We start from the raw sequence: 25,520 nt of genomic DNA, 5'->3' as shown, positions 1-25,520 counted from the left end.
CAACCATAATTCGTTTGTGTGTGTTCGCCCCATACAAATGGTATAATTTTTATTTTCGCTTGGTCGAAAATCGCGGCGAAAACCCGATTTTGCGGCTGCCCTAGCCGCAAAATTGAAGATTTCGGACGTCGTGTGGACGTCGTGTGGACGTCCACCCGACGTCCACACGACGTCCGGTTTAAGAGGTTACTCGACCAAGCGAATTTTTTTAGACGATTTTTATGGCAAAAATTGTGGCGGATTTCCCAGGGTTGTTGTATCGAATAGCAGCCACAAAAAATAAATTTTATGGACGGCTAGAAAAAAATGAATCTTGCCCTCCCCCTTACTCCTTCGTGGTCGGTAGTTGCGATCACACCAGCTGTTCATATGATGGTGGTGGGAGTGATATCGCTTATCTGCTGTCTTCTTTATCCGTTCTACCAGATCATACGCGTGTTCAGTGACGTCCTTCCCCACCTCCTTCGTTTTCCCAGCAGTTATTGGCGAATGCTTGACCTTGTGTGAGAGCGCGCTTGACTTGTGGTTATTGTTTTTTTCCTTCCCGTTTTTTTGGCTGCTGATGCATTGCGCGTTGGCTAGAGCGCCGTCGTTCGAATCTGGATTTGATCAACGCGCAAGTTGTCGTGTGGATGGAATCGATTTACCGTTCGAGCTATTTGCCGGATCGATTGAATGCATGCTTCGTACTGGTTTTATGTTATTTGTTAGTGCAGTTAGTTGCAGTTAGTTGCAAAAAAAATAATTCAAACAAAAGATCATTCAATGCACTAGTCCGCTCATGTTGAGCCAACCAATGCTTAGTTAAAGTCAACGGAAGGTCAAATATTAAAATGAGGGATATCATTGAACACATATTGTCTTTCCATTATTTTTTCTTTAATAATGTACAAACCCTCTAATCTTCTCCCACCCCTCCTCCCTTCCTCTCTTCCTCCCACGGATTGAAGGTTAGGATTTACCCACCATGGTGTACTCTTTTAATTCTAATTACCGGGGTCTACTGTTCGGAAGCGAAAAAGGAAAGTCTCCCCCGCCTCTCGCTCGATGCTGTAAGCGAGGAGCGACCCGCCCCGGCTTGGCTGACGCACGCATCGCTCGCTTTGCCTAGCTTGCTCCTTCTCTCGCCTTTTTGGAGACGCATCATCGTTGCGGATGGTGCTGCGCGGCCATGTCGCTGCCTGGAGGATGGCATAGAAAGTTGTGTTCTAGCCCGTCGCTGTCCTGGCGATTGACGCAGGATGCGTAAGTGGCGTGTATGTTGCATGTATAGTCGATAGCGCTGCGGCTGCGCTCGGGGATTGGCTGTGGCGACCGGGCCCCGGGAGCCTCAAATGCCGGTGATGCAGCCGGTCCTTTCACGCGCGAAGCTGCTCCACGCGTCCACGCATTTTATGGATGGCTTGGCTAGATTTGGCTGCCCCTCGTTGTCGTACTACCCGAACACAACACAACAACGTGACCGTCCTGCGTTCAAGCCTCGTTTGATCCTAGTGTCCCAGGACTGCCTATCTCGCTATGGGTTAACCAATTAGTAACAGGTCACGTCAACTCGCTCGACTTAGCAACATGCTCGCCATGAGTTCAAGCCTCGTATGGACCGTCTCTCGTAGCAACGGTTAACTATCCGGCATGACCGCGTAAGTCGTTGCGCCAAGAAGAAGAAAGGAGTGGCTGAGGCAGACAGAAAAGCAATGGTTACTGTGTCAAATAAGAAAAAGATGAAGAAGCTTTGTACGATCCGCAGCTCATAAGATTGATGTTGACAATGTGGACAATACAGAAGGAAGAACATCGATTTTCAAAAAATGCATGTTGATCCCTTCCTGTATGTCCTCCCCGTTCCTGTATGCTCCCTCCAGTTCGCTTCGCTCTCGTCCCCCATTGTTTAGAACCCATCGTCGCTTCGGAACAGTAAACGCTACTACACGCAATCCCCGCTTTCATCTTCTCATCTCACCTCTTCGACTATCACCCTTCCTGCTCCTCCGCTCCCTTCCGCTCTTGTTAGCTCCCCATTTATTTACTCCCTTTCTGCTTCTTTCCTTCCCATTCCTTTTCGTTCGTAATGCTGTTCAATAATGCTAGCATAGTTTAGAATAACAAATGTAAACTGTATTTGTCGTAAGCCTTAAGGCAAACAATAGTGAGGCGCGGGCAGGGGCGGATTAACCAGTACACAAACTAAGCGGCCGCGTGGGGCCCCAAGGAAAGGATCCTTCGTAATCCTTCCCTGTCGGAACCATCCGTAAACGATCCAGTTCATTTGTTTCGACTCGAACTCGTTGCACCCACGGGTCGAATTGGCGAATGCCGAACTACCTAGCGCACTCGCTGACCACATACCAACGCTTCATGGAACCACTTGGGCGATTGCAGCCCGTGGCCGATAAGACCCCACAGCTCCCTGCCATCTCCCTGCTCTCTTTGTTGTACAGGTTATTTCGCCATCACCCACGTATCGAGGCCGCGTTCAGCATTGCAAGCTCATAGCCTCCCGTACACATTTTCTTCTTCTTCTTTGACGTAACGAACAATGCTGTAGACAGGGCTGAAACGACTTCTTAACCTTACTAAAATCACGCTATCGGATAGTCGGTTCTTGCTATCTGGGGAATGGTCCGGATAAGAATCGATCTCGTCCGGTCTCGTAGGAACCGGTCTCATCACAGCATGCGTTCAATGAGTCGGGGCGCTGGTTGAAGAGAGCACCAGAGTGACGATGAAAAGATTGCAGCAGATTGCCGTTTGGTTTAAAGGGTATACAATATGCGGAATTTAATTGTTGCTCGACCGCATAAAAAGTTTACCAAAATATGTCCCAAATCTACAAACATCATAATACTGTGTTTGTAGTTATGCTAGTCACAAAACGCTTTAGGTCCAGTGTGGCACATAAACGTGCACGAATTGGTACATCATTTGGTGTGCCAGAGCCATTGCATCTAACAATTTACCCTTTAATTAACTTAACTTCCTTTAACGCATCAAGAAGATTCGCAGCCAATGTCACACACGGGAAAAACAAGGACAAAGAAAACTCCCTCACGTGCGAGAAAGAGCAGCAACAACCACAGATTTGCGCCAATAACTTGGTGAGAATGCGACGGAACATCATCGCCTGTGAGCGAGAGTGAAACAGAAGTCATTACCATAATCTTCCCACCCATAATCAACAACCATAATTCGTGTGTGTGTGTTCGCCCCATACAAATGGCATAATTTTTATTTTCGCTTGGTCGAAAATCGCGGCGAAAACCCGATTTTGCGGCTGGGGTGGGGACCCTAGCCACAAAATTGAAGATTTCCGACGTCGTGTGGACGTCGTGTGGACGTCCACCCGACGTCCACACGACGTCCGGTTTAAGAGGTTACTCGACCAAGCGAACTTTTTTAGACGGGTTTTATGGCAAAAATTGTGGCGGATTTCCCAGGGTTCCCTAGCCACAAAATTGAAGATTTCCGACGTCGTGTGGACGTCGTGTGGACGTCCACCCGACGTCCACACGACGTCCGGTTTAAGAGGTTACTCGACCAAGCGAACTTTTTTAGACGGGTTTTATGGCAAAAATTGTGGCGGATTTCCCAGGGTTGTTGTATCGAATAGCAGCCACAAAAAAAAATTATGGATGGCTAGAAAAAAATGAATCTTGTTCTCCCCCTTACTCCTTCCTGGTCGGTAGTTGCGATCACACCAGCTGTTCATATGATGGTGGTGGGAGTGATATCGCTTATCTGCTGTCTTCTTTATCCGTTCTACCAGATCATACGCGTTTTCAGTGACGTCCTTCCCCACCTCCTTCGTTTTCCCAGCAGTTATTGGCGAATGCTTGACCTTGTGTGAGCGCGCTTGACTTGTGGTTATTGTTTTTTTCCTTCCCGTTTTTTTTGGCTGCTGATGCATTGCGCGTTGGCTAGAGCGCCGTCGTTCGAATCTGGATTTGATCAACGCGCAAGTTGTCGTGTGGATGGAATCGATTTACCGTTCGAGCTATTTTCCGAACCGAATGAATGCATGCTTCGTACTGGTTTTATGTTATTTGTTAGTGTAGTTAGTTGCACTTGTGCAAAAAAAAAAATAATTCAAACAAAAGATCACTCAATGCACTAGTCCGCTCAAGTTAAGCCAACCAATGCTTAGTTAAAGCCAAAGGAAGGTCAAATATTAAAATGAGGGATAGCATTGAACACATATTGTCTTTCCATTATTTTTTCTTTAATAATGTACAAACTCTCTAATCTTCTCCCACCCCTCCTCCCTTCCTCTCTTCCTCCCACGGATTGAAGGTTAGGATTTACCCACCATGGTGTACCCTTTTAATCCTAATTACCGGGGTCTACTGTTCGGAAGAGAAACAGTAACACCTCTCGCTCGATGCTGTAAGCGAGGAGCGAACCGCCCCGGCTTGGCCTCGCTCGCTTTGCCCTGCTTGCTCCAACTCTCGCCTGACGCAGGATGCGTAAGTGGCGTTTATGCTGCATGCATAGTCGATAGCACTGCGGCTGCGCTCGAGGATTGGCTGTGGCGACTGGCTCCCGGGAGCCTCAATTGCCGGTGATGCAGCCGGTCCTTTCACTCGCAAAGCTGCTCCACGCGCCCCCGCATTTTATGGATGGCTTGGCTGGATTTGGCTGCCCCTCGTTGTCGTACTACCCGAACACAACACAACAACATGACCGTCCTGCGTTCAAGCCCCGTTTGATCCTAATGGCCCAGGAGTGCGTATCTCGCTAGGGGTAAAACAATTAGTAACAGGTCACGTCAACTCGCACGACTTAGCAACATGCTCGCCATGAGTTCAAGCCTCGTATGGACGTCTATCGTAGCAAACGGTTAACTATCCGGCATGACCGCGTAGGTCGTTGCGCCAAGAAGAAGAAAGAAGTGGCTGAGGCAGGCAGAAAAGCAATGGTTACTGTGTCAAATAAGAAAAAGATGAAGAAGCTTTGTACGATCCGCAGCTCATAAGATAGATGTGGACAATGTGGACAATACAGAAGGAAGAAAATCGACTTAAAAAATGCATGTTGTTCCCTTCCTGTATGTCCTCCCCGTTCTTGTATGCTCCGTCCAGTTCGCTTCGCTCTCGTCCCCCTTTGTTTAGAACCCATCGTCGCTTCGGAACAGTAAACGCTACTACACGCAATCACCGCTTTCATCTTCTCATCTCACCTCTTCGACTATCACCCTTCCTGCTCCTCCGCTCCCTTCCGCTCTGGTTAGTTCCCCATTTATTTACTCCCTTTCTCCTTCTTTCCTTCCCATTCCTTTTCTTTCGTATTGCTGTTCAATAATGCTAGTATAGTTTAGAATAACAAATTTAAACTGTATTTGCCGTAAGCCTTAAGGCAAACAATAGTGAGGTGCGGGCAGGGGCGGATTAACCAGAGGCCAAACCAAACTAAGCGCCCGCGTGGGGCCCCGCGGAAAAGATCCAGCGTAATCCTTCTCTGTCGGAACCATCCGTAAACGATCCAGTTCATTTGTGTCGGCTCGAACTCGTTGCACCCACGGGTCGGACTGGCGCCTGCCGAACTACCTAGCGCACTCGCTGACCACATACTAGCGCTTCATCGGAACCACTTGGGCGATTGCAGCCCGTGGCCGATAAGACCCCACAGTTCCCTGCCATCTCCCTGCTCTCTTTGTTCTACAGGGGATTTCGCCATCCCCCACGTACCGAGGCCGCGTGCGGCATTGCAAGCTCATAGCCTCCCGCTTTTCTTCTTCTTCTTCTTTGACATAACGAACAATGCTGTAGACAGCGCTGAAACGACTTCTTAACCTTACTCAAATCACGTTATCGAATAGTCGGTTCTTTCTATCCGGGAAATGGTCCGGATAAGAATCGATCTCGTCTGGCCTCGTAGGAACCGGTCTCATCACAGCATGCGTTCAATGAGTCGGGGCGCTGGTCGAAGAGAGCACCAGAGTGACGATGAAAAGATTGCAGCAGATTGCCGTTTGGTTTAAAGGGTATACAATATGCGGAATTTAATTGTTGCTCGACCCCATAAAAGGTTTACCAAAATATGTCCCAAATCTACAAACATCATAATACTGTGTTTGTGGTTGTGTTAGTCACAAAACGCTTTAGGTGCAGTGTGGCACATAAACGTGCACGAATTGGTACATCATTTGGTGTGCCAGAGCCATTACATCTAACAATTTACCCTTTAACTAACTTAACTTCCTTTAACGCATCAAGAGGATTCGCAGCCAATGTCACACACGGGAAAAACAAGGACAAAGAAAACTCCCTCACGTGCGAGAAAGAGCAGCAACAACCACAGATTTGCGCCAATAACTTGGTGAGAAAGCGACGGGACATCATCGCCTGTGAGTGAGAGTGAAACAGAAGTCATAACCATAATCTTCCCACCCATAATCAACAACCATAATTCGTTTGTGTGTGTTCGCCCCATACAAATGGTATAATTTTTATTTTCGCTTGGTCGAAAATCGCGGCGAAAACCCGATTTTGCGGCTGGGGTTGTTGTATCGAATAGCAGCCACAAAAAATAAATTTTATGGACGGCTAGAAAAAAATGAATCTTGCCCTCCCCCTTACTCCTTCGTGGTCGGTAGTTGCGATCACACCAGCTGTTCATATGATGGTGGTGGGAGTGATATCGCTTATCTGCTGTCTTCTTTATCCGTTCTACCAGATCATACGCGTGTTCAGTGACGTCCTTCCCCACCTCCTTCGTTTTCCCAGCAGTTATTGGCGAATGCTTGACCTTGTGTGAGCGCGCTTGACTTGTGGTTATTGTTTTTTTCCTTCCCGTTTTTTTGGCTGCTGATGCATTGCGCGTTGGCTAGAGCGCCGTCGTTCGAATCTGGATTTGATCAACGCGCAAGTTGTCGTGTGGATGGAATCGATTTACCGTTCGAGCTATTTGCCGGATCGATTGAATGCATGCTTCGTACTGGTTTTATGTTATTTGTTAGTGCAGTTAGTTGCAGTTAGTTGCAAAAAAAATAATTCAAACAAAAGATCATTCAATGCACTAGTCCGCTCATGTTGAGCCAACCAATGCTTAGTTAAAGTCAACGGAAGGTCAAATATTAAAATGAGGGATATCATTGAACACATATTGTCTTTCCATTATTTTTTTCTTTAATAATTTACAAACCCTCCAATCTTCTCCCACCCCTCCCTCCCTCCCTCTCTCCATCCGAACGGAAATAAGGTTAGGATTTACCCACCATAGTGTACCCTTTTAATTCTAATTACCGGGGTCTACTGTTCGGAAGAGAAAAAGGAACGTCTCCCCCGCCTCTCGCTCGATACTGTTATTGAGGAGCCACCCGCCCCGGCTTGGCTGACGCACGCATCGCTCGCTTTGCCTGGCTTGCTCCTTCTCTCGCCTTTTTTGGAGACGCATTATCGTTGCGGATGGTGTTGCGCGGCCATGTCGCTGCCTGGAGGATGGCATAGAAAGTTGTGTTCTAGCCCGTCGCTGTCCTGGCGATTGACGCAGTATGCGCAAGTGGCGTTTATGCTGCATGCATAGTCGATAGCGCTGCGGCTGCGTTCGAGCATTGGCTGTGGCGACCGGCCCCCGGGAGCCTCAAATGCCGGTGATGCAGCCGGACCTTTCACGCGCCAAACTGCTCTACGCTTCCCCGCATTTTATGGATGGCTTGGCTAGATTTGGCTGCCCCTCGTTGTCGTGCTATCCGAACACAACACAACAACATGACCGTCCTGCGTTCAAGCCCCGTTTGATCCTAGTGGCCCAGGACTGCCTATCTCGCTAGGGGTAAACCAAATAGTAACAGGTCACGTCAACTCACACGACTTAGCAACATGCTCGCCATGAGTTCAAGGCTCGTATGGACCGTCTCTCGTAGCAACGGCTAACTATCCGGCATGACCGCGTAGGTCGTTGCGCCAAGAAGAAGAAAGGAGTGGCTGACGCAGACAGAAAAGCAATGGTTACTGTGTCAAATAAGAAAAAGATGAAGAAGCTTTGTACGATCCGCAGCTCATAAGATTGATGTGTACAATGTGGACAATACAGAAGGAAGAAAATCGACTTAAAAAATGCATGTTGATCCCTTCCGGTACGTCCTCCCCGTTCCTGTATGCTCCCTCCAGTTCGCTTCGTTCTCGTCCCCCTTTGTTTAGAACCCATCGTCGCTTCGGAACAGTAAACGCTACTCCCCGTTTTCATCTTCTCATCTCACCTCTTCGACTATCACCCTTCCTGCTCCTCCGATTCCTTCCGCTCTTGTTAGCTTCCCATTTATTTACTCCCTTTCTCCTTCTTTCCTTCCCATTCCTTTTCTTTCGTAATGCTGTTCAATAATGCTAGCATAGTTTAGAATAACAAATGTAAACTGTATTTGCCGTAAGCCTTAAGGCAAACAATAGTGAAGTGCGGGCGGATTAACCAGTACACATACTAAGCGGCCGCGTGAGGTCCCGAGGAAAGGATCCTTCGTAATCCTTTTTTTGTCGAAACCATCCGTAAACGATCCAGTTCATTTGTTTCGACTCGAACTCGTTGCACCCACGGGTCGAATTGGCGAATGCCGAACTACCTAGCGCACTCGCTGACCACATACCAACGCTTCATGGAACCACTTGGGCGATTGCAGCCCGTGGCCGATAAGACCCCACAGCTCCCTGCCATCTCCCTGCTCTCTTTGTTGTACAGGTTATTTCGCCATCACCCACGTATCGAGGCCGCGTTCAGCATTGCAAGCTCATAGTCTCCCGTACACATTTTCTTCTTCTTCTTTGACGTAACGAACAATGCTGTAGACAGGGCTGAAACGACTTCTTAACCTTACTAAAATCACGCTATCGGATAGTCGGTTCTTGCTATCTGGGGAATGGTCCGCATAAGAATCGATCTCGTCCGGTCTCGTAGGAACCGGTCTCATCACAGCATGCGTTCAATGAGTCGGGGCGCTGGTTGAAGAGAGCACCAGAGTGACGATGAAAAGATTGCAGCAGATTGCCGTTTGGTTTAAAGGGTATACAATATGCGGAATTTAATTGTTGCTCGACCGCATAAAAAGTTTACCAAAATATGTCCCAAATCTACAAACATCATAATACTGTGTTTGTAGTTATGCTAGTCACAAAACGCTTTAGGTCAAGTGTGGCACATAAACGTGCACGAATTGGTACATCATTTGGTGTGCCAGAGCCATTGCATCTAACAATTTACCCTTTAATTAACTTAACTTCCTTTAACGCATCAAGAAGATTCGCAGCCAATGTCACACACGGGAAAAACAAGGACAAAGAAAACTCCCTCACGTGCGAGAAAGAGCAGCAACAACCACAGATTTGCGCCAATAACTTGGTGAGAATGCGACGGAACATCATCGCCTGTGAGCGAGAGTGAAACAGAAGTCATTACCATAATCTTCCCACCCATAATCAACAACCATAATTCGTGTGTGTGTGTTCGCCCCATACAAATGGCATAATTTTTATTTTCGCTTGGTCGAAAATCGCGGCGAAAACCCGATTTTGCGGCTGGGGAACTCCTTCTGAAAAGCTTTAAAAGCTCTCCACTGCACCAAAAGCTTTGCTACCCGTTCCACCACCCTAGCCACAAAATTGAAGATTTCCGACGTCGTGTGGACGTCGTGTGGACGTCCACCCGACGTCCACACGACGTCCGGTTTAAGAGGTTACTCGACCAAGCGAACTTTTTTAGACGGGTTTTATGGCAAAAATTGTGGCGGATTTCCCAGGGTTCCCTAGCCACAAAATTGAAGATTTCCGACGTCGTGTGGACGTCGTGTGGACGTCCACCCGACGTCCACACGACGTCCGGTTTAAGAGGTTACTCGACCAAGCGAACTTTTTTAGACGGGTTTTATGGCAAAAATTGTGGCGGATTTCCCAGGGTTGTTGTATCGAATAGCAGCCACAAAAAAAAATTATGGATGGCTAGAAAAAAATGAATCTTGTTCTCCCCCTTACTCCTTCCTGGTCGGTAGTTGCGATCACACCAGCTGTTCATATGATGGTGGTGGGAGTGATATCGCTTATCTGCTGTCTTCTTTATCCGTTCTACCAGATCATACGCGTTTTCAGTGACGTCCTTCCCCACCTCCTTCGTTTTCCCAGCAGTTATTGGCGAATGCTTGACCTTGTGTGAGCGCGCTTGACTTGTGGTTATTGTTTTTTTCCTTCCCGTTTTTTTTGGCTGCTGATGCATTGCGCGTTGGCTAGAGCGCCGTCGTTCGAATCTGGATTTGATCAACGCGCAAGTTGTCGTGTGGATGGAATCGATTTACCGTTCGAGCTATTTTCCGAACCGAATGAATGCATGCTTCGTACTGGTTTTATGTTATTTGTTAGTGTAGTTAGTTGCACTTGTGCAAAAAAAAAAATAATTCAAACAAAAGATCACTCAATGCACTAGTCCGCTCAAGTTAAGCCAACCAATGCTTAGTTAAAGCCAAAGGAAGGTCAAATATTAAAATGAGGGATAGCATTGAACACATATTGTCTTTCCATTATTTTTTCTTTAATAATGTACAAACTCTCTAATCTTCTCCCACCCCTCCTCCCTTCCTCTCTTCCTCCCACGGATTGAAGGTTAGGATTTACCCACCATGGTGTACCCTTTTAATCCTAATTACCGGGGTCTACTGTTCGGAAGAGAAACAGTAACACCTCTCGCTCGATGCTGTAAGCGAGGAGCGAACCGCCCCGGCTTGGCCTCGCTCGCTTTGCCCTGCTTGCTCCAACTCTCGCCTGACGCAGGATGCGTAAGTGGCGTTTATGCTGCATGCATAGTCGATAGCACTGCGGCTGCGCTCGAGGATTGGCTGTGGCGACTGGCTCCCGGGAGCCTCAATTGCCGGTGATGCAGCCGGTCCTTTCACTCGCAAAGCTGCTCCACGCGCCCCCGCATTTTATGGATGGCTTGGCTGGATTTGGCTGCCCCTCGTTGTCGTACTACCCGAACACAACACAACAACATGACCGTCCTGCGTTCAAGCCCCGTTTGATCCTAATGGCCCAGGAGTGCGTATCTCGCTAGGGGTAAAACAATTAGTAACAGGTCACGTCAACTCGCACGACTTAGCAACATGCTCGCCATGAGTTCAAGCCTCGTATGGACGTCTATCGTAGCAAACGGTTAACTATCCGGCATGACCGCGTAGGTCGTTGCGCCAAGAAGAAGAAAGAAGTGGCTGAGGCAGGCAGAAAAGCAATGGTTACTGTGTCAAATAAGAAAAAGATGAAGAAGCTTTGTACGATCCGCAGCTCATAAGATAGATGTGGACAATGTGGACAATACAGAAGGAAGAAAATCGACTTAAAAAATGCATGTTGTTCCCTTCCTGTATGTCCTCCCCGTTCTTGTATGCTCCGTCCAGTTCGCTTCGCTCTCGTCCCCCTTTGTTTAGAACCCATCGTCGCTTCGGAACAGTAAACGCTACTACACGCAATCACCGCTTTCATCTTCTCATCTCACCTCTTCGACTATCACCCTTCCTGCTCCTCCGCTCCCTTCCGCTCTGGTTAGTTCCCCATTTATTTACTCCCTTTCTCCTTCTTTCCTTCCCATTCCTTTTCTTTCGTATTGCTGTTCAATAATGCTAGTATAGTTTAGAATAACAAATTTAAACTGTATTTGCCGTAAGCCTTAAGGCAAACAATAGTGAGGTGCGGGCAGGGGCGGATTAACCAGAGGCCAAACCAAACTAAGCGCCCGCGTGGGGCCCCGCGGAAAAGATCCAGCGTAATCCTTCTCTGTCGGAACCATCCGTAAACGATCCAGTTCATTTGTGTCGGCTCGAACTCGTTGCACCCACGGGTCGGACTGGCGCCTGCCGAACTACCTAGCGCACTCGCTGACCACATACTAGCGCTTCATCGGAACCACTTGGGCGATTGCAGCCCGTGGCCGATAAGACCCCACAGTTCCCTGCCATCTCCCTGCTCTCTTTGTTCTACAGGGGATTTCGCCATCCCCCACGTACCGAGGCCGCGTGCGGCATTGCAAGCTCATAGCCTCCCGCTTTTCTTCTTCTTCTTCTTTGACATAACGAACAATGCTGTAGACAGCGCTGAAACGACTTCTTAACCTTACTCAAATCACGTTATCGAATAGTCGGTTCTTTCTATCCGGGAAATGGTCCGGATAAGAATCGATCTCGTCTGGCCTCGTAGGAACCGGTCTCATCACAGCATGCGTTCAATGAGTCGGGGCGCTGGTCGAAGAGAGCACCAGAGTGACGATGAAAAGATTGCAGCAGATTGCCGTTTGGTTTAAAGGGTATACAATATGCGGAATTTAATTGTTGCTCGACCCCATAAAAGGTTTACCAAAATATGTCCCAAATCTACAAACATCATAATACTGTGTTTGTGGTTGTGTTAGTCACAAAACGCTTTAGGTGCAGTGTGGCACATAAACGTGCACGAATTGGTACATCATTTGGTGTGCCAGAGCCATTACATCTAACAATTTACCCTTTAACTAACTTAACTTCCTTTAACGCATCAAGAGGATTCGCAGCCAATGTCACACACGGGAAAAACAAGGACAAAGAAAACTCCCTCACGTGCGAGAAAGAGCAGCAACAACCACAGATTTGCGCCAATAACTTGGTGAGAAAGCGACGGGACATCATCGCCTGTGAGTGAGAGTGAAACAGAAGTCATAACCATAATCTTCCCACCCATAATCAACAACCATAATTCGTTTGTGTGTGTTCGCCCCATACAAATGGTATAATTTTTATTTTCGCTTGGTCGAAAATCGCGGCGAAAACCCGATTTTGCGGCTGGGGAAGTGGCTGTCTGTCTACTTTTTTGCTGTTCACTATCGATCGATTGATCTCCCGTACGTCAACAGTTGATTGAACTCGGTTTTAGCGGTTTCGGTAACCGCTTTGCCCTTGAACTTAATGTATTTTGATCGCTAGCTCGTGGCGAATCAGTACGTATGATGAATGGTGCAAAAATCGACTGACGTTGTCCGTTCGGATGGGAATATTTTGGATGGGAGCTTCTATGCTGGTCGCACAGGGTATCGGAGGGTATTGGCGCGTTTACATGAGAGAGTTTTTGACGATGATCGCAGTGCTTTTTTTTGCCTATGTCCTTCATAAATATTTTTAATCGATCATTAAAATAAACTGAGCCAAGAAATACGTTTTACTTGGAAGTCGATTAGATGATGATTTTAAAAATACTTGCAAAAGAAACGCAATAATCAGTGTTAAAAGTGTTAAAATACCTTGAGGATCTTTAGGAAAATTTCAAGGTTTTGTTAAAAATAGAATTAATACGCAGCTATTAATCATAAATGCTGACCTTTACCTTTTTGCTGTATAATTATAGTGCGTATACAAAAGTCACAGTTGGTACGATAAAAATCGCCAATCGATTCGAAACGAAAAAGCTTCCAACACTGCAAATTAAATCGACACATATAGAAAACATATTTTCGGTTTCCGTTTCCGAGGCAGTAGGTAGAAACATCTAATTTATTAGCATGAAAACATACACACAACTTATCAACTAGCATTGACCTGTGTCAGACAGAAGAGGACAACATTGGTAAACTCTAAAATATTCATCTTCCAGCTGGATGGTGCAAGACAAGGCTTTACACGGATTTATCCTACTATGATGCAACTTGTCCCAACCCGAATGGACGCTGGGATCGCGTGTAAAGCTCGCGAGATGCTCAGTATCGTCGCATCCAAGGGCTCGGCTACGATTTATGGACGCCCTGCACGAAGGCGACAGGTTTGGTGTTCCAAAGTGGCTGCGGAGGAGGCGTCCTTTTTCCTCCGGTGTGTATGTTGTACTGCTGAGAGCTTCCTGTAAGCATACGACACGGCGTATAAGTTAGCATAGACGTGAAATGGGTTCTCTGTTGGCCAACAATCAATTTACCTGGCGCAGTTGTTTTGATAACCGTCCGAAAGCCACTATCGCCGTCGACCTCGTAGTGTACGGTGCGTACGAATCCGCCCGGCTCCAGCACACCGTAACCGCCGTGCACGTGGTCACCCTTTCGATTCTCCCAGTGATCGAACGACACCCCGGAAGGCGGATGATCGATGTAATACCGAAAGGAGTAATCAATCTGTAACAATTAAGCCAGACCATTTAGTAAGCTGTCCCTCGGGCGGCTTTGGAAATGTGGTTCATTTTTCGTTTCGCTCTCAGGGCACGGTCCAATTAATAAGCTTCTCAGTTTCCTAATTGAAACATAATTACGGGCGATCTCAAAGCCGCCCTGCAGATAGCACCCTATTACCTCAAAAAAGTCCGCCAGCAAGGGTAAGCGAAATGCGAAGCACGCAAATTGACTGCCACCGGCGAGTTCTGGTCACCAACCACGATCGGGCGTATCGCACTGAACCCTACACTATGTGATCTTGTGTGATTTACTACACATTGCATTCGCTCTCTCTCTCTTTTTTGCCTATATCTCTCTATCTCTCTGCCTCTAGTTTTTGAACGCATGGCCTCATGGAGATATGTGCGCTTTCGCTAATTGAAAGTAATTTAAGCGTCGTAAATTCTCGACGAAAAGTTCAGACCACTGCAACCGTGGCGCTGGTGCAGTGACGCCCGACCGAAAGGGTGCATGGGTACCATTTTTCTGTTCGTCCATTGCTCTCCATTTATTTCGATCCAGCTAAAGAGCGCTCACACGGCACATGGTTTGATTTATTGGCAGTGCAAGGGTAGCCAATATTGAACGTACAGCTACAGATTGAGTAAAACGCGGCACTAGATGCTGCCGAGATCGCTGAGGAAAAATTGCTCTTTACATTCCCCAACCGGTATCAGAAGGGGTTGAAAGGGGTGCCCAGATAAGCAAACTTGTACCTTAATTATTATTTGATATGTAATTCGTATCGCGTTATTTACACCTGACGTAAGGAAGCAAGTCTTTTTCTCTGCTAGCGTTTTCTTGATTTCTTTCCCGGCCCACCACCATTACCTCAGCATTCTGTTGGTAATTTGACACGAACTCGACCAAGTGATCGCCGGCTGTCAGCAGGGCGCAGAGGTGTGCCACGAGCCACATACAGGCAGCCGTTGGAAACAGGTTCATCTGGAACGAGATAGAGATAAGGGCAGGCTTAGAAGAAGAATTATTTTTAGCTGTTTTTAAAACATGCACACGTCACTGCCCAAATGTGGACGCGTACATGCGAAATTTTAATGCTACTAGATGGACGTGCTGCGATAAATTCAGTTTCATCCCTTTGTCCCTCATCTCCGATTCAAGAACCAGTCTCGGTTCCAAATGGAACGCAAGAACGCTTGATTTTATCATTTTGCGTTAATCATACGAGAATGAGGCTTTAAATAAAACGTTCTCAAACGATCGTGTGCCCGTACGATCGCGTACATAAACAACTCCCGCCAACAACAATGGATGAAAAATGTTCTCCTTCCTGTCATAAAGGCATGCTGCGGCAAAAACATCTCGCGCCGCGCGTTCGGTTCGTCGCTTGCTGTATCGTTAAAGTTCATAGACTTGCGCGAAACGGGGCACTGAGCGCGCCTGTGTGTCATTTACCTCTGCTCGGCAAAGACGATGCGTCGTTTCCGCTCACTTGCTCCCGAATTTCAGCATTGACCTTGGTATTTGCCCTGCGAGCCGTGGAGGAATGGAGAAAAGCTGGTTTACATTGTTTACGTTGTGCGATGTGTGTTCTTGCTTCCCGCCAGCGTGTAATGCTTCAAATTTCCCCTCTCCTCTGAAGCGTCTCGTTAAGCAGCTTGAATTGTGGTTGTCACCTTTGCGTGAATTAAATACGGCGCAATGAGCCCGAAGTATCCCAATGTCCTGCCCAGTGCCAGGAGCTACTATAGAGTATGTGTGGTGGAGGATCAAAATTCGGCTAACCATTCCGTGCGTGGGTAGCTCCAAATGGGTCTGACATTTGGATGAGGTATTTATCCCGCTTCCGACAGTGTCGTTTTGGTAGTGTTTGCAGAATATTGGATTTGATTGATCGGACGCTAAAGTTCAGCTTTTTGCGATTGGGATTTTTTCGGCTGTTGTGCTGCTGAGTTTGATTAAATTAAAGCCCTGACTCTTGGATGTTTATTGCACGGTTTCAATTGTGAAACCAGTGCTGTATGATTCAACCAAACCCTGTGAGGCATACGAACTGGAACGTTTTATTTATTGAATGTTGTTTATTGTTTTAATATTTAACGACTGGAATTTTTGGGGAATGAATGACTCATCACTACATTATGGTTTATTTTGCTTTGAAATGCTGCTTAGTGACTCAATTGAATGGTAGAGTTATAATTTATCTTTCAAGTTTGAATTAAATTCGGCATTTTCTAGATTCTAAGATATTTAAAAGATCAATCTTGCTAGTCGCATTAAACACAGCACGACTGAATCAAGCTGTTTTGCTTCACAAATACTCATTATCTCCTTCTTCAATCGATGCTTTTAACCTTCCTTGGTCAATGATTCATTCTAACGGGTACGGAACCATAAAAGAAAATCGCTTAACTCTACTACAGATTTAGTGCGCGTCACGATCCCAGCAGCAAGCTCATCTGCCCGCAGGCGAAGCTAAGCCTACCGGCACGAATAAAATGGTTCTTGATTGTCTGATACCCATCACCGCATGCAGCTACAGCGGATCAATGTACAACTCCATGACGAATGACAGGTGCAGGTTGCTGAACTCCTTGGAGGGTTTTTCCCTTCGCTGCTAGAAGGTGCGAGATTGAGCGATTGTTTGTTTACAGGAAACGGAACATCAAAGCGTCTACTTTTTTTTTGCGCCTACCTATAACGACCCTCTTGCTAGCGGTGGCTTATTAGGATATATTGAAGCTCGTTAGATGCCGCCAGCAGCAGCTTTGACGTGTTGAAGACATGTTGATGAACGTCTTCTTTACTACTCCATCTCCATCTATCACGTTTGCTTCCCACCCGCGAGTGACACGAGCAAACGGAACAGTTGCTGTCATTCTAGGGGATGTGCTTTTTTAGTCGCTCAACTGCTTCCTGGCGCACACTTAATGATCAATCATTAATGATGCCATTTTTTGCGTTCTTCCTCCTGCAGAAACTTACCATCTGCTAGCGTTCTCTCGGGGTGAACGGTTTTGCTCGATTCCCTCGGGCAGTTTGGTGGGCCGGAATCACTTCCCCTGGGGGGTTTGTATTTCTCTACCCACCTCACTCGGTACTGGTTTGGTGCTGCTTGGTTTGTTTTTTTTTGTGGTGCCATCGTTCGCAATACCATTTCTTACGACGCCGTATGAACTTGGCATTGAAGTTGGCTGTGCCGTTGCCAACTTCCATGTGCAAAATAATAAGCCACTCAAGGACGATCGAGCTCTTTGACAGTGTTGCAGGGACTGAAGCAAAGGTAACGGGTGCTTGGAGAACCGTGCGAGCTCGCTTGTTTCAGCCGAGATGAACCAATTTCCACAGAGAGACTGAGAGATCGTATATTCGCTACCGCGATGCAGGAGATCTGATGCGATCGAGCGCGATACGGTGTCGCGTTCAATTTCTCGCACATCGGACACTTTGCACCGCTTCAGCTACTGCTGCGTCCCGATCCGTACCGTGCTGTATTGTTTCTTCTCATGCAAAGTAGGCTACGATGATCTTGCTACCGTGGGGTGTTGTTTTCTGGTACGTAGCTACAGGTTTTTAGTGCGCTTACTCTGTTCGAAATGTTCAAGGTTGAAGCTTCATAAATGTCACACCCTGCGTGTTTACGATTGCGCCATCGCTAGGTCTGTAGCAGTTTACCATAATGGTAGATATTTATCGTTTTGAGAATATAATTGATTTTATGAAATATTTTCAATGCATTCCCGTCATACCGATGGCCTTAGGGTTGATGATTGTGGTTTGCTGGTACTAAGATCCTATTTCAGATCGTAACGGAAGAGAGACATCAAGAGATTCAATCGGTTCTTTTGTTTGTAAATGAGTGTAGGGCTGATGTTTGATTGTGAGCAGCGTTAAAGATCTTGTAGTAATCTGTACATAGCAGAACTTTCTTGTAGAAGTTAATTTTTGTCACATGGCTTTAAACTGAGTCATGAAAAGTAAGATTTTCACACATTTTTGTTGTGGTATTCCTGAAATACTTTAAACTTGCCTAATGATATGAACCTTACGGATCCGAAACTACCATAAAAGTTATCTGTGTGCAATGATAAATGGACAATACTTTCAAGCGTCAAACCTCCTATTTTGTCTTCCCTCAACATGTCAGATTACCTGTTTTACCATATCGTTACATATTAATCTTTGTCGTCGAGTATGCATTTTCGTAACCTATTATGAGCATGTATGTGACTCTTGGGCTCCAACCATACGGGTCGTCAATTTACTGATAAACATCAGCACCGTTATTGCGCTGACCTATGGGTTAGGTGCTGCCAGCCGTACAAACCGTATCGCCTTGCGAAGAGTTCATGAACCCTTTTCACACCTGCGAGGGAACTTGATGGATGGATTGATCGTAAAGCTGCGATCTAGCCGTGTGTATTACTTGGATGGAGGGAAAAAAACTGTATTCCACAACGTCAACCATTGTGCTCGTGCGGAACGATGCTCTCAAATGTTAATTACTTTCCGGAGGGCCGGCTCCGGAGGCCTCGGTCCGGCCCATCTGAAGCGTATCGCCATCGTTCGTCCGTGTGGATGCAGCGAAGGTCATGCGTTTTTTTGGGTGCTCTCTGATGCCTTGCCCCGGCACCGAACATTTGTGGTCAACACAATGCCGTTTCGGTGCAGCAAATTAATCCGTTATAATTAATGTTTTGACCAGTGCCGGCTAATGGCGGGGCTGCCGGCTGGTATCTTTTGGTTCAGGGTTAGCTGTGTAGGAAAGGTCACAGGAAAGACCACGGATCATCACCGCAAAATATTTCTTGCGAGCATTTGCTGAGATGTAAAATGAGTGAAATGATTTAGTACGGTAGGTTTTCTATATCCTTACCTGCCACAGAAGCATAGACATTCTATTCCATCATTAAACATGTAGATTTTACAACGCATAAACCGCTACTGCCTCTAGTCGAACAGAATTACTTCATCAGTAAACGTCGTATGCAATATTTTTCAAAATCGGATTGACGTCATTAATGAGCACGCTTTTCGTTCTTTTAACACAAATTAACTTCGAAAGGGAAGGGACTATGGCGTGATATTTATTTGCATGTAAATTGAAACACTAATTGGCGCACGATTGAAGATCACATAGACCACATCGCGAGTAGGTTGGTACAAAAAATCGACCATCACTATTACACGTGCTAAGCTTTACGCTCGAACTGCAACGAAACGCGATCGAAGGGAATGGATGTCGATCGTTTTACAAGTGACTAAAGCAGCTAACCATACTCTCCAGGGGAAGAGATCGATTTGCTCACCGCTTATTGCAGCAAGTGTTAAGGCGCTGATTTGGCCACTAGTGACGGGGGCTAGTGCTCCGTAGCAGAACGTGACCAAATCACTGGCCAGATTCAGGTGTTAAGTACGTCCACAGCTGCGAACATGAAGATCCTAACGTACTGCTGCGATAATGGTACTGCCCAGGCACCGCCGCAACCAATTCAGGATTGAAGCGATTTGGAAAATTTAGGTTGTGTCCATTTTCCGGCCATTTGAGGCGCACGCTGACGGCCTTCCGCCCGTAAGGCTATCGGTTGCATCGCTTGCGACACGTGATTCCGTGGGGAGGGAAAAACGAAACAGCCCGTCCCGGTACGTAACCGGTCGGCGCTGCACAAAATCGCCAACTGCACTTCGAACTGCTCGGCAGCAGTTCGCCATCTCGAACCTTGCGGGCTAATAAATTTTCTTTTATGGTTGGGTTATTAACAATTTATCAACCCACTGGGCTTGCATTGGAGCGCCACGCCAGTTTGGACTGGGGTAAGTCTTCGTGTCTGTTGATTGAAGCCGATTTGCAACCGCACCGGAGCCGGAGCTTGATTCACTCCCGATAGGGTACAATTTTCCACACCACCCCAAGCGGCCCGCATCATTTATCGATCGCTAAACGGCTAACATGATGCGATCGACTCACCGGATCAGTCGTTTCAAACGGACCGATAAGGATACATTATAGCGAGTGGAGAGGCAAGCGGCGAAAAAAAAAAATCTCTTCACACTGTTCCACACGAACTGGTGTTTGAATCATGCCGAAATAGATCGTAAATCTTTTTAAAATCTCATAAAAATAGTTTTATGCAACGATCAGCACACTCGATCTGCGCAGGTGCCGGTAGAGTACGTCGATCGGGCTCGGTGCACCGATGATGAAGTACCCGTCTGTGAAGGTTCACCGAGTTGACGATGATAAGTCACTGTAGGGCGTTGTCTATTACGGCTTCGAAAGGGGAAGGTACAGTATGGTGTGTACCGGATGAAAGGCTCGCTGTTAAAGGAAGCTAACCATTTAGCGTTAATTGAAAATGGCCGGACAGGTTGTTTTGGGGTTTGTTGGTTAATTTAGGAAAGGGGCTGGGGCAAATGAATAATTCATTTTGTTGATTAATTTTAAGGCACAGCTCGATACATTGTTGCAGGGTGTACAGACGTGTCGGTTCGTCGCCTGCAGACGCGTTGTAGTTTTTTGTGCTAAATTTCTATTTAAAATGCATTTTTAGTTCCGAATACACAGATGTATTAATCCAAATACATAAAAAGTCCTTAAAATGTTAATCACATGCCCCATATTACATAGATTTCATATTTCAAATTAAGTTACGAGTCATAAATCACCAAAACATTGTTTGTTTGTGTAAACCGCACAAATTGCGTTTGAATTTTAACAAGGTAGTTGCTTCAATCGTCTAACCTTGTCGAAAATATGGTAGCTCCAGAAATGATTCCCATTAACTTAATGGTATAGAACAATCACATCACAATGTGGTTGGCAGTACACGTGCCAATCGTCACGACCACTAAAGCAGTGCCCGTACGCTTACAAGTAAATAGTCGTGTGGTAGCACGAATCGTACCTACTGGAGGGAGCATCGTACGTTTCGTTCAATAAATATTACTTTAAGCCACACTTCACTGCAAAGGCTCATGTCTGGCAACAGCAGCGCCGAATGTACAGCATCTATTCACCACTCAATTCGCATGGAGACATCCGAGCGTAGGAAGCACTCCAATCAAATCGTGCACGAATTCTACAAATTGCTAGTTTGAATCATTCAGCCTCACTCGGGCTCATCATTCATCTAGTCGTTGAATATGAAACAAATATGATCGTAGAACCAATGTTCCCTTTCCGCAAAATGCTTCGAACGACAACGTTCATAAAAACGGTGAGCTGCTCGATCCGTGGTACAAAACGTAGCCGAAACGTGTGAATTTTACGCGAAGGTTGTTCACAGTCAAAGCGAGCGTGTTTGCTCCGCTTTAAAACGATGCTCCAGTACACAATGCTTCAACCATGCGGCAATTGTGTTCCGGATTTGGCGCAAAAAGCTATCGACAAAATTAATGACTGGTGAAAATAGAAATTTCCATTTTTATCGACCAGAAAACGGTGCCCACCATGAATCGTGATTAATATATTTTTCATAATTTTCCAACGATAGTCGTTATCACACAACAAACGTTGCAGCTGATAATTGTTCCGCCCCTGGTTTGAACCATTTTCCCAGTCCCCATCGGCTCGCTCGGTGGTCAATGGGAAAATATCAACGTGATTGAGAGTATCGTGATTTTTTATGAAAGCTTTTCACTCGATTTCAATTACCCTAACGAGTGACAGCACAACCAACTTCCCATCCACGGCGCCGTAGCTAATAATCCATCATAACTGTGAGCTAAGATTTTCTGCACGAAACAACGATAAAGCCGTAGCTGTAAAGTTCACCCCCCAGCAAGCTTTCAATGAATGGGTTGATTCCACTGCACTTCATCAGCCACCGTAGAGTCATTCGGAACGGATTAAATCCTGCGGTGAATTTGTCGTTTTGCAATCATTGTGGTTCATAAATCAAGAAGACTGTTCGGTTTGCTCTCACCGGGCAGGGGCGAGTGAGAGAGAATAGGTAACAGGATGGGAATGACGGTGACGGCAATCAATCACGTACTTTATGTTTCATCTGCTTACTACCAGGTGGCACGTTTTCGGTGAAGGCAAGTTTAGTAGTAGTTGCACAGGGACTTCGTTGCGGATTGGGCATGTTACAATCACTCACCTTGCCTTTTCTTGCCAACGGGTAAAGAACTTCTGACGAAAGATGTTTCAAGATACACCAACGGCACAACAGACGCAAATAAGACGTGAACACTTTTACAGGCTTTGTGCAATCGATTGCCTTGGTTGTGGTTGAGCTGGCCTCTACACACTATCAACACTATCAAACATCACCATTAAAAGCACCTGGAAGCACTAATTGAGTTTTTTTTTTGTGTGTGTTCGTCTGCGATACTGCAATGGTCTACGACACTAAGATTCGCTATTCTTTTGCCTGCTAATAGCTCACTTACAACTCCTCCTTGCGAGCTTTCTTTCCCTCCGTTTTCTTCCTTTTCTTCGAAACGTCAACACACAGACGCCTTCAGTAGCTGATACGGACGGTGCCTTGTTTTGGGACACCCTACACCGCGGCTGAATGGGCTGATGTCGCAACCGGAGCGACGATTTGCAATGACGACGACACCGATCGATCGATCGATGGATGATGAAACTCTGCCTGCCGTTCGTCTGGAGCAGCAGCACAAAATTAGGTTTTCCGATGCGCACCCTCCCGAGTGCCGCGAGAGGAAATTGTTCGAATCGAATGCGATGATGTACATGTTTATGTGAGTGTGTGTGTGTGTGAATTTGTACATTGAATTGTGGCGTGATGGTGCGCCTAGGATCGCGACCGCACGCCACGGCCATTAGGATCCGGGCTAGGGCTGGCAATCTTCGCTCCATTAAGCGAGGGAGCGAGACGGCGCTTTTAGAAGTATCTCCGATGAAACGATTAGCAATTGGCGAAGGAGCCGCAAGAAAGGGGATTGGTGTTTGAAGGAGGCGCCTCCAAGCGCAATGGAACGCAATCAGCGCAGCATCGTGGTGAGCATCAAGCGAAGCGCGATCACCGGTCTTAACCTCCGGCGTGCTGGGGAGAACGATCGTGCCGTACTAGCAGGTGAGCAGGCTGATGATGGACACCAACCAACCAACCCGCCAACCAACCGCAGTGATGGGGCCCAGCAACGTGAGCAGCACGTCGTCACACATCCCAGCAGGAACACAGTTACCTCGGTGTGTGTGAGAGTGGTTGCTAGCTATTACTGTGTTTTTTTAATTCCAAACGCTGTGTACATCTAAAATATGAGATAATATCGAAGACACTTGGCAGATGAGCTACGCTCCGTACTTTTGCGCTCACACTCACCAGTCGAGTGGGGGAGAGGCCACACGAAGATGCCACAATGAAGTAATCAACGGGCTGTACCGCTTCGCGTAGTGACTACAATGTCGAAGGACTCTGTCTCGGTACGAAAGGTGATGGTTGTTGGGCATTTCGGTGCGGTCGGCAGTGGACAAAACGCGTGCGTTGTTCTGTTATGTGCGGTACATAGTAACCTTCAGTTGAGGCTGCCCAGTATGGTTAACTATAAGGCTGGTAAGCGTCACAACTGTTTTCATAATTATGTTCGAAGCTTAATTGTGAGTAACTACTGCAAAGTATGCTCAAGGTTTTGTGGAAGATACACATTAAAGAGTGAAGATAAATAACGTTAAACGGATTTGGATGATCATCCATTTTTGAGCAGTTATAGAGATCTTGGATTGAATGGATCATTCATGACCTACTAGCTGATCTAAACTGGCATAAACATGTTAAATTACAATGCACAACGTATTTCCAGACAAAATGGTAGCGTGGAACATGGTTAACATGTTAATTAAACCATGCACTTCATGCTGCAAAAAAGCTATTAATCAAAACCCAACATTTTGCGGCGAATAAAGACGCCTCCTCGACCACCTATCGCAGCGTGACATTCTTCGGATTTCTATAGCATACACGACCATGTGTCGATTGTCGCTCAATACCCACACGCTGTGCGTTACAAATCGTTACCACGACGACTAGATTTGCCAGCTTCCATCTCCAATTCTATTGCCTTCACCAACCGGATTCCTGCCGATAGATTCTTCATCCTCACTACTACTACCATAAAAAAACAACATCAGCACAATGCACAGACTATTGAAGCGGAATCCGCTTGAACTGGGTTTATTTTCTATGTAAATTCCATTATGACAACATCACGAAATCAAAAGGGTCTAGGTCTTTCGAATCAGCTGAACTTCTTCAGCTTGCTGTAACTCTGCCCGACGATATGGTGGGTGTCTGCTGCCTGCTTTACCGCCAGCTGCTTGCCCAACTCCTCCGGATGCTTTGGTTTGCCGATCTTTTTCACGATCGCTTCGAACCCATTCCGATCGTCCGCCCGATACTCGACGATGCGCTGTGTACCGTCCGGTTCATCCAGCGTGTACGATCCTGGATTAAGAGCATCAGCACAATGATTCTGGACCTTTGTTCCCTGACCTCACCGTGTGCCACAACTTACCCTTCACGATGTCACCGTCTCGCATTTCCCACTGGCTCTTGTGATCGCCCGTCAGCGGATCCTTGACACCGTACTCGAACTGATACTTCGGGTAGGCGTAGTAGTCCTGCGACTCCTCGATTAGCTCCTTGCCCGCATCGACTTCCTCGAGCTGGTAGCTTGCCTGTCGTGGTTTGTGCTTTACCGCCGACTGTTTGATGTGTGCACCGTGCACGAACGCAACAAGGCAAATAATTGTGAAGAGTTTGAACATGTTGGCTGCTGTTTTTTGAGGATGCACCCGCGTGTTTGAAGAAGCTTCCAAACTGATGATGTATGTTTGGAGTTACATTGCTTTTATAAGAATTGCCAAACGTTACTGCACAGGGTGGTGTAATGCTGTGGGCAACCTATGCCGAAGGGTTAGTAGAAAGTGGGTGAACTGTTCCGACACGGTTCGATGATCGCGACGGTTGGGCTGGGTGTTCTTGGGCTAGACCTTAATTCTTGAACTTGAGCAAACGGTGCCTTACTTTCATCAATGGACTGCAGTCACGAATCGATCAAGGTCAAGTGTTGTGTGGTTAGAGGGTGGAATTAAATCAATTGTTTGATTAGGTCATGACGTTGCGAGGCACATTTAAATCTTTGAAGTATTTCCTATAAAAGCTTGTTGTAAAAAGAGTAATAGACAAACCAAATAATAAAATTCCATCGTATGTAGAGCGTCTACACTTCACCGTGAGCCTTCTAAGTGCTCCGTAATTGATTTGTTCAGCTTGCGATTATCTACAATTTGGACGGTTTATGTCAAGGCCGTAGCGTATATTTGCACCAACTGGACAACCACAATGTCCACACGTTCCGGATCAGCCATCAACCACCGGCCTACGGACGGTACGGTGTGCGCTAGCGCACTGCTACAGCTACCCTTCCCTTTGCAACGCACTGTTTCGACGCAATTTGCATAGCGA

The 25,520-nt window shown here is 46.6% G+C and overlaps 2 protein-coding genes and 1 long non-coding RNA gene across 3 annotated transcripts; all 3 read right to left on the bottom strand.

Moving 5' to 3' along the window:
- Positions 1–406: 406 nt before the first annotated feature.
- LOC125906563 (uncharacterized) lies at positions 407–6,102 on the bottom strand. The gene is made up of 2 exons (XR_007451925.1): positions 3,836–6,102; positions 407–498 (listed from the first exon to the last, which is right to left on the bottom strand). It is a non-coding gene; the product is annotated as an uncharacterized LOC125906563 (long non-coding RNA).
- A 7,348-nt stretch (positions 6,103–13,450) lies between these two features.
- On the bottom strand, positions 13,451–22,877 carry LOC120947438 (cuticle protein 8). The gene is made up of 4 exons (XM_040362763.2): positions 22,188–22,877; positions 14,956–15,069; positions 13,896–14,088; positions 13,451–13,820 (listed from the first exon to the last, which is right to left on the bottom strand). Exons 2-4 carry the CDS (start codon positions 15,067–15,069, stop codon positions 13,711–13,713), a joined length of 417 nt encoding a protein of 138 aa, XP_040218697.2. The 5' UTR covers positions 22,188–22,877; the 3' UTR covers positions 13,451–13,710.
- A 1,318-nt stretch (positions 22,878–24,195) lies between these two features.
- Positions 24,196–25,128, bottom strand: LOC120947434 (larval cuticle protein A2B-like). The gene is made up of 2 exons (XM_040362760.2): positions 24,568–25,128; positions 24,196–24,497 (listed from the first exon to the last, which is right to left on the bottom strand). The coding sequence occupies exons 1-2, from the start codon at positions 24,818–24,820 to the stop codon at positions 24,292–24,294; spliced, it is 459 nt and encodes a 152-aa protein (XP_040218694.1). The 5' UTR covers positions 24,821–25,128; the 3' UTR covers positions 24,196–24,291.
- Between the last annotated feature and the right edge of the window lie 392 nt (positions 25,129–25,520).

This window comes from Anopheles coluzzii, chromosome 2, assembly GCF_943734685.1.
Source record: "Anopheles coluzzii chromosome 2, AcolN3, whole genome shotgun sequence".
Lineage (NCBI taxonomy): Eukaryota > Metazoa > Arthropoda > Insecta > Diptera > Culicidae > Anopheles > Anopheles coluzzii.
This window is presented reverse-complemented; position numbering and strand designations above follow the sequence as displayed.